General features: G+C 44.5%; 1 protein-coding gene across 1 annotated transcript; it reads left to right on the top strand.

Moving 5' to 3' along the window:
• Positions 1 to 362: 362 nt before the first annotated feature.
• Positions 363 to 2,814, top strand: VC83_01750 (uncharacterized protein). Its single transcript, XM_024465424.1, has 5 exons — positions 363 to 684; positions 738 to 1,066; positions 1,147 to 1,487; positions 1,544 to 1,700; positions 1,801 to 2,814. The coding sequence occupies exons 1-5, from the start codon at positions 500 to 502 to the stop codon at positions 1,962 to 1,964; spliced, it is 1,176 nt and encodes a 391-aa protein (XP_024327414.1). The 5' UTR covers positions 363 to 499; the 3' UTR covers positions 1,965 to 2,814.
• Positions 2,815 to 8,922: the final 6,108 nt, after the last annotated feature.

Below are 8,922 nucleotides of genomic sequence, written 5' to 3' on the forward strand. Positions count from 1 at the left end.
GAGTTTACCTGCCCGTTGCGCAAAAGCCCAAAGGTCCGGTCACCAAACACACCGCACGATTTGCGCGCGGTCGCAATATTTCGGTCCTTCCAACAAGAGCGTCACTCGCTTGTGTGATTATTTTTTCAATTTTTCAATTTTGTGCGTCACTCGCTTGTGTGCGTCACTCGCTTATGTGCGTCACTCGCTTGTGTACGTCACTCGCATGTGAAATACGTTATAGTATTTACAGGTCGTTTAAAATAATTGGCTCGGCTGTTATATTTATGGTCTGATTTCTGTTGATAGGCCAGATATTTTGGAGTAAGGTTTACTTTAAAATGGAGTTGTCGGGAAGGGCGACTATTGTATGTCACGTATCAGTTATCCACTTCCAGGTTGTGTTGTTCGTTATATCACCATCTATTCATAGTACACATACAAACTTCTCTTGGACATCGCATTTTAATGCTTTTGATAATAACTTGCCTTCGTTCGTCACACCATCGCAACCGCCAAAATGGCGGACATGAACGAATACGTCGCTACTGAGACGATTAAAGCAGAAGAGAAGATATCCAGGTATCGACCAGGTGGATTCCACCCTGTTGCTCTTGGCAATTCCTTCAAACAAGGCCGCTACACTGTCGTCCATAAACTTGGCTATGGGGGGTTTTCTACCGTATGGGTTGCATATGACGATATGTTAGTTCTATAACTAAGCAAATTCCTTTTGGGGTGATGCTGACAAGTGGTAGCCTTCATCAATGGGTGGCTCTCAAAATCATGACTGCTGCAATGACCGAGACATCGCGAGAACTCAGGTGGTACGATGCATTGGGGGTATGGCGCCCAGACAGCCTATACTCTAAGTACGTTGTCCGATTACTGGATCATTTCCTTATCGAGGGGCCAAATGGTGCGCATTTGGCGCTGGCATTTGAGCTTATGGGCCCCAATGTCAGATCAATTGTCAAAACCGAGTACCACAATCGCGCAGAGGTTGATCCCATAACCATCCTGAGAATGACAGAACATGTGCTCAAAGCGCTTGAATTTATCCACCAGAGCGGATTTGCACATGGAGGTATGGTCCACTATCGGCTGGTCTCTGGACCGGTTCGAAACCCCCTACCACATTGTGACTGGGCACCTGACCTGCAACAGATGTAAGCACCAAAAACATGGCATTTAAGGCCGAGCATCTGTCAAATATGACAAAAGAAAAACTCTTCGAGGTCCTTGGAGCTCCCTCAATCGGGAACGTGGCTCGTGTTGATGGGCAGCCACTCGCAGATGGAATACCCTATTACCTCGTAGGTAGCGCAACCTGGGGTGGATGGGTTAACGAATGTGACGAGGACTTTCGGCTTCTTGACTTTGGAGAGTGTTTTGTTCTCGGAAGGGAACCTGAGATTATCACCCAGCCTGGGGGATTAATGCCACCCGAAACTGTTCTCACAGAAGTGTATGACTACATAGTTGATCTGTGGCGTGTTGGCATTGCGGTAAGATTTATCATTGGTCTAATTCTCGGGAAACTATGCTCACACCGTGGTGGTAGATCTATTCGTTCGTATTTGGAGGACTCCCATTCTATTGCATTGGGGACAGAGACAACCTTGTTATCCAGATGATCGAATTTATCGGAGACCTTCCACAAGAGTGGAAGCCCAGTTTTGATCACTTGAGGATTGACTTCAGAAGACAGCCGCTGCTAGGTCAGTAATTTTCAGCCCTTGCCCAATATATTGGGCAATCCATTCAAGTTCTACTCTTATTGGGCGATGCGGACAGTATCTAACAGAATCATAACAACAGATGGCGACCTTCGCGTTGACCGAGGGCTCGAATACAAATTCAAACATCAGATCCACGAAGCAGAGCTGCAGCCCCTCCTCCCTGTCATCCAGGGGCTGATGAAGTTCAGGCCGTCCGAGCGAATTTCGGCGCAACAAGCTCTGGAGATGATGAAGTCCAGGTAGCAGGGGGACAGAGTTGTAATGGCACGTGCGATGAGCAAAGAGGCGGATGGAGTACCGCAATTTAGCGGGCGTCTAACGGATAACTTCTTCTAAAACATGTTTCAGTATCAGCGTCAGTCTAGCCTCTCATTATCACATCGACATTTGGGACCACAGAGGCAGCATCCCATTATACCATGTGAAACCAGGATATCAGCCTTGTAGAATATTCTGGCTACCTGGCTCTATAACCTGGCTCTAACCTGTATCCTTAAAGCACGTTTCTGGAAGGTTCAAAAAGATCGTCTACCTCAGGCACACCATCCACCCGATTTTCAACCGTATACAACCAGTCTCGATCTTTCAAGAACTGCACCAATGTCTTTCCATCCCCTGCATCGGAATCTAGGGCAAACAAGCCATTTTCTAGAAGCGTTGGCAAGCAAGAATACGCGCGATCTTCATTTTCTAGTGCATTCTGAAGAATGGAGCGTCCGCCCTCGTCCCTCGTGTGCATATGGGCACCCGCTTTGACCAACATCATGAATACGCCCATGCCTCCTCTCTCTACGCAATATGATAGAGCTGTCCGTCCTACTACCGTTCTGGAATTGAGATCCATACCCGATTCTATTAGAATTTCCATGAAGTCGTCATCTCGTTGGTTCAGGATTGCGATGTGTAGCGGCGTCTTGTTATCCTCAAAACACTCCAAGTTCGGTATTAGGGCCGAGCTCAAGTATTACCTTCAGCGCTGGGATACACCATGAATCCGGGGCCGGTTTGCTATTCATCATCATGAGATGGAGCGGAGTGTATCCCAACTCGTCTTGTGCGTTGATATCAGCCCCGTTTTCAAATAGGAGCCGAATAGCTGGAATCACCTTCGCATTTGGTGGTAGTTTTGTTCTTTTCACAAGTTCCCATGTCCCTTTATGAGCGAGGTTTTGGTATTCCTTCTGAATAGCAGCTTGCCATTCCGGCCAGTCTGCTTTCTGCTTTGCTTCTTCAATTGAGTTTGGATCATCATAGATCGATGCATGTGCCCCTGCTGTGTATGCTGTAATGTATGCTTCATTAAAAGTCGAACTTTGATTCTGTGACTGTGTGAGCTTCATAGCTTGAGCAGGTTGACTGCGAGTCTGATTGCGAGTAACTCTATTGAACTTAAAGATCTAAGCAAGGAAAAGGGCCTTCCATGGACACTTGCCAAGGTATGTTTATAGTAATCATTATAGTAATATCAACTAATACTATACTAGCTTCGGAAGCTAGCTGTCTTTGTGAATTCTAGCTCACAGCGAAGAGAGCGATTTATGGAATTCAAAGACAATGCATTAAAGATGGAGCAAAACTCCTACGACTTATCCAAGATGTGTCAACCCGGTGGGATTCAACACTAGATATGATGCTACGAGCGATCCTACTCTAGGAAGCAGTAAATAAGTTTACAACTGAGTTTACTCTAGCTATTATCTTCCATATTACTTTGGAAGAGTGGAAACATATCACCTACCTTATTGATGTTACTTGCCTGTAAGGACACAGGGCACCCAGCTCACAGTAATAGCATATGAGAGTGCGAGTCGGAGGCTAAACGGATGCTATCCTATAGGTCTACTACGAAGGATACAAAAAAGATGAAGGGGGAACCCCGTTGAGTCTGTTTCCTTAACTCCCGAAACGGGCCCGACTCGGTTATCCCAACCCTAGCCCTGAACCTTCCACTGCAACAGGTCTACATCGGCCCTGAACCCTATACACTTACCGTCCCCCACTATAGTGTAACTCGCTATATGCTCCTCTACTGGTTCGAAACCACACCGAGTTGGATTTCATGCTTGTAGTGACCGTATCAGTTCTGAGACAGGTTCTTTGAGTATCTAGGTAAGGAGGCATCCTTACATTGCCAGTTTAGCTTCTGGACTTCAAATATAGGTATAGCAAGTGGTGCACAACTAGGCTTTGTTCTACTAGCATATGATGAGCTATTTGAAGGGCTTGAGGAGTGTACCTGTCGGCTTAAACCATTACAAGATCCATGGATTCCAAAGCTCTTAAAAGCTATTGATAAAGCTGTATAAAAGCTTGATAAGTATTATAGCTTCTCTTGTACAGGTATTGGTAACTTCTATGCTTTTGGTGCTATTCTATCTCCACGGTTAAAGATGGAAGTGTTTAACCCTGATTATTGTTAGTTGAATCCTAATACAAACTGGCAAAGGCATTTTGAGAATGAATTCCGGGCATTATACACTCAACATTACGCAAACCAAGAAAGATCGAAGCAGCACCAATCACACTATATGGAACTAGACAAGGACCCAATGGCTCTAATGTTAAATCGGAAGTGAAGCTATAATTCCATCAGTCAAACTGAAGATCAAGGAAGAGAGATTGAGCGATACCTTGCCCTCTGTAAGTTTATAGTAATGATTATAGTAATCACCTACATGTATAACGAACTGGCCAAACAAGCGAACCGGCCAAAATATCGCGACCACAATACAGGAATTGCGATAAATCCACCACAACACTAGAAATCAATTGAAACTACTCAGAGTCCTCTTCCTCAGATGTGTCTATTACAACCTGACAAGTGCGCGCATATGTCCAGTCCCACCACAATTGCTACAGCGACGTGCGTGGGTTTCTTCCCTTGGCTTCCGACCACTACTCGCCCTTATTTCTTGCTCCACTTGCTGTACAACATCCCTCTCATCCTGTAGCTCCTGTGCTACTTGTTGACTAAGTGATCCTCTTTGCTGTAATCGTGTTTTTTTAGCTCTCCGGCGCTTGCTTAGCACTTCATTTGCCTGTCGCAGGTTCTCGTTCTCTGCCTTCAACAATGCTAATTGATGCATTATTTGCGATGTACCCTTTGTAAACTGGTCAACAGCTGTATAGATTGAGGTTGGAGAGCTATTTTGATGATGCGCAATTCAGTTTTTAATGAAGGTAGACTGTGATGAGGCTTCAATTGGGTTGTTTGGTGTTTGGGAAACCCAAGGTTGAGCAGTACCCGGGCGGGAGCTTGGAGGCGTTGGTGTCTTTAACTTAAGATCAAGTGTAGAGATCACACTCTCAGGGTCGAATGGGAGAAGTCCAGCACCCTGGAAGCCTCCTTGAATGTTGCTTTCTGTCATTGCAATGTTAAATGCAGCATAGAAGGCAGGAAAGAAGTCATCCTTAGTAATATGAGAAATATGAGCCTGCATCATATCTTCAATTTGCCGACCATAAGCCCTTTTTAATGGGCTAAAACAGCCAACATCAAGTGGCTGGAGTAGATGAGAGGAATGAGCAGGCATACAGAGAGTTATAATGTTGTGTTCTTTGCAGTACTCCTCAAACTTGTCCGAGTGGTGGCTCTCATGACCATCAAGGACTAATAAGCGATAACCACTGACACTCCGCAGCTTTGTGTGCTTCTCAAAATGCTGAATCCAATCCATGCCTCTCTCGTTTGTAGTCCAGCCATTTTCAGTAACAGCAATTACCCAATCGCTTGGAAATCCACTATTCTCATACCAAGATGCAAGGTGGTTTTTGCCTGCAACAATGACGAATGGCGGCACTGCCCAACCCTGAGAACTAACGCCTTGGATTACTGTAACCCATTCCCGATTGCCAGGCTGTACCTTCTTTGCTTTTGCCCGCCCGTCTGAGCTTGTTACAACAGTAGCAGTTGAGATAACACCCATCATAAACCCAGTCTCATCAAAGTTGTAGATATCTGCTTTATGGATACCATATTTCGCAATTGTGTTATGCACAAGCTCAAACCAGCCACGTATAAGTTCTGGATCTTCACACTTAGCCCTCTGGTAGTCGTATTTGCGCTGGAAGCGTGTCCGGAGCTCTACACGCTGCTTAACAAAGTTTGAAGCGCAACGCGACCCAACGCGTGGCGCGTCGCGTGTTTCAAGTAGTCGATTTGCCATATCTGCAACAATAGACAACTGAGGAGGAAACCCTTTGGTAGCTAGGTCGAGTATATATTGAACAAGGACTGATTCCTCTAAGTTAGTTAATTTCCGTAAGTTGGCTTGAATATTGCGTCGTGAAGGTATGCCTAATAAACGACGGCCTAGCTTGCGGTGGTCAACAGAATAGATCTTAGCAGCAACTCGAGGACGTAACTTTGGGTCGCTTTGTATAGCTTGGATAGCTAGCATCAACTGGCTTTCATCATTTTTCCGGGGCATGTTTTGTTGTTGAGTAATTTAGCATTTAGTTGGGGGGTATTGTGGTCGCGATATTTTGGCCGGTTCGCTTGTTTGGCCGGTTCGTTATACATGTACGTTATATCAACTTCATCAATATGGATATTGCACAGATTAATCCATTTCCTCAGGATGTGCGCACTGCTTTTCAAACCTATATTCATAGCTTTAGCTATAGTAATAGAGAGCGGATAGACTACTTAAAATACCGTCAATTACTCCTCTATCTTCAGAACCCATCATTGAAACCTGCAAATCCTATTGAATCACGACTTAAGCATCGTGCGCAAACAGAGTTTATGCTTCTACATAATAAGCTCTACTATAAGCCTACTACTAGGTTTCAAAACCCACTATGTTAATTCTTGAGAGCGATGCATTTGGTACTATTATCAACGAACACCTACAACTCCTACACGCAGGCCGTACAAAAACATGGAATATCATACAACAAAAGTTCTATGGACTAAAGAGAGAAGAAGTAGAGTTCATTATAAAGCGGTGTAAGAACTATACTCTAAATCGACCATCTACTACAAAAGCTCCATTAGTCCCTATTATAAGTGGGCGAGCGTGGGAGCAGGTTCAAATTGATCTAATTGATATGCGCCATGAGCCTTCAGGGCAATATAAATGGATTCTGCATATAAAGGATCATTTCTCAAAGTATACACAGCTATACCCATTAAAGAGCAAGCACGCAGGGCCAATTGCAGACTGCTTTGCTCAATTTATCGCAGCTTTCTTACCTCCAAAGATTATGCAAGCTGATAACGGAAAGGAATTCAAGGGAGCCCTACTTATCCTACTACGCAAGTATGGAATTCAAGTGATAAATGGAGCGCCACGGTCACCACAGACACAAGGCCTAGTTGAGCAAGCCAATGGGGTTGTTGAAGCAAAGCTACGAGCATGGACAATGGATCATGGATCTATGGAGTGGAAGGATGGGCTACTTGAGGTTATGCTTGCAATGAATACTCAAATCCACTCGACAATTGGATATGCACCAGCTGAGCTACTATTCCGAGATAGGAGCTCTCATATTAACTGGCTTAATAGCCAGGCGCGGAAGGATCTCTCAATTGGAGTTGAGCAGGAAGACCCAACGATGGCACCGATTCTTGAGAGTGAGCTCCAGCAAGAGCGAGAGCTCTCGATCAATTCTGAGCTGGCGCTATCGATCAATTCTGAGCTAGCGCTATCGATCAATTCTGAGCTGGCACCCTCAATCAATTCTGAGCTACTTCTCTCGCTCAATTCTGAGCTGGCGCTCCTACCAATTCCGAGCGAGCATTCTCACTCAATTCTAAGCTAGCGCTCTCACCCAATTCCGAGTGAGCACTCTCACTCTCACTCAATTCTGAGCTGGCAGAATCGATCAATTCCGAGCAAGCGCAAGAGCAGCTTCATTCTGAGCTCGGCATGGGAGCCGGAGTCGAGTAGCAGCCCAGCCTAGAACTGAGCTTAGAGCCCCCATTGATTCTATAATTGAGCGGGCTACAGTAGCAACTCAAAAGGCAAGGGTTCTTATGATACAAAAGTATAGTAAGAGGCATAATATCCAACACTTCGATATTGGAGCTATAGTCTCTATCAAGGTTCCTCGAGAGGATAGAACCTCAACTGATAATAAGAGGCTCTTTGCACGCATTTTAGAAGAGCCCTATCCACACCGGTATCAGGTTATAACACTCTCTGGTATTATACAACGCCTTATACCTACAAAATCACTTCAAGCTGTAGAGCAAGCTCTTTGGTCTGATATTACTATTCCTACTTCTACAAAGCAAGTAACACTTTCACTTGCAGCTAGAGAGGCTTCTACAAGTGCACGGGTTGGAATATCATGTCAATGTAAGGGTCAATGCAATTCAAAGAGGTGTCAGTGTTATAAGGAAGTAAAGGGGTGTAGCGTACACTGTCATAATGATGACCACGACTGTGGTAATTTATCAGGTCTAGCTACTCGTACGGAAATAGCTTTAGTTGAGAGGCCACAAGTTGAGAGGCCATGAAGGAAGCGAGCAAGAGCAGACACTGTTGGTAATAGTATAAGATTCTTAATTACTACTTTACTATTACTATTATTCGTGGTTGGGCTGGCCCATTCGCGAATGGGCCAGCCTATTATCGAATATGAATTATTCGCGACTGGGCCGGAACAAATACTAAGCTCCTTTTTGACCTTATTCAAGGCTATTCGTGCTCTGAATTTTGACTTTCGCTCTTGAGTTTCGTTCTCCTTTTTAGCCTTGTCAGCTATTTTTTTCAAGCATCTTTAGCTGTTAATGGACCGCACATTGCTTGAACAACATTGCGGCTTTTGACCTTTGCATTTTGCTGGTTCGCAACCTTTGTAGATAGTAAATCATACTGTAGAACAGCTAACTCTCCTTGAGCCAAGGACAATTTCAGTACCGCACGCCTAAGAATCCCATTCTCGTGCCGATGGACTTGACAAAAGGTATGGTATCTTTGCCTACCAATGCTGTAATTTGAGCTCTGAATGTACAAATTTTGTCAGAGTCTGTGAAATTTGCGGTAGGTCTAGAGCCTTTTCAGATAATGTATATACCTTCATTTTTTTCAAGGCTTCTTTAGGTTTTATTAGCCACATTCCAGCTTCACGAAATGCTCCTATAATTGTGCCTTTCTTGAATGTTTCTTGGAGGGTTTTGCCTAAGTCTTGAAAAAATGAAGCAATATTGTAATCAATATCAAGATTTCACATTGCATATTGAATTGCCTTC

The sequence above is a fragment of the Pseudogymnoascus destructans genome (assembly GCF_001641265.1).
Source record: "Pseudogymnoascus destructans isolate 20631-21 unplaced genomic scaffold scaffold_3, whole genome shotgun sequence".
NCBI lineage: Eukaryota > Fungi > Ascomycota > Leotiomycetes > Thelebolales > Thelebolaceae > Pseudogymnoascus > Pseudogymnoascus destructans.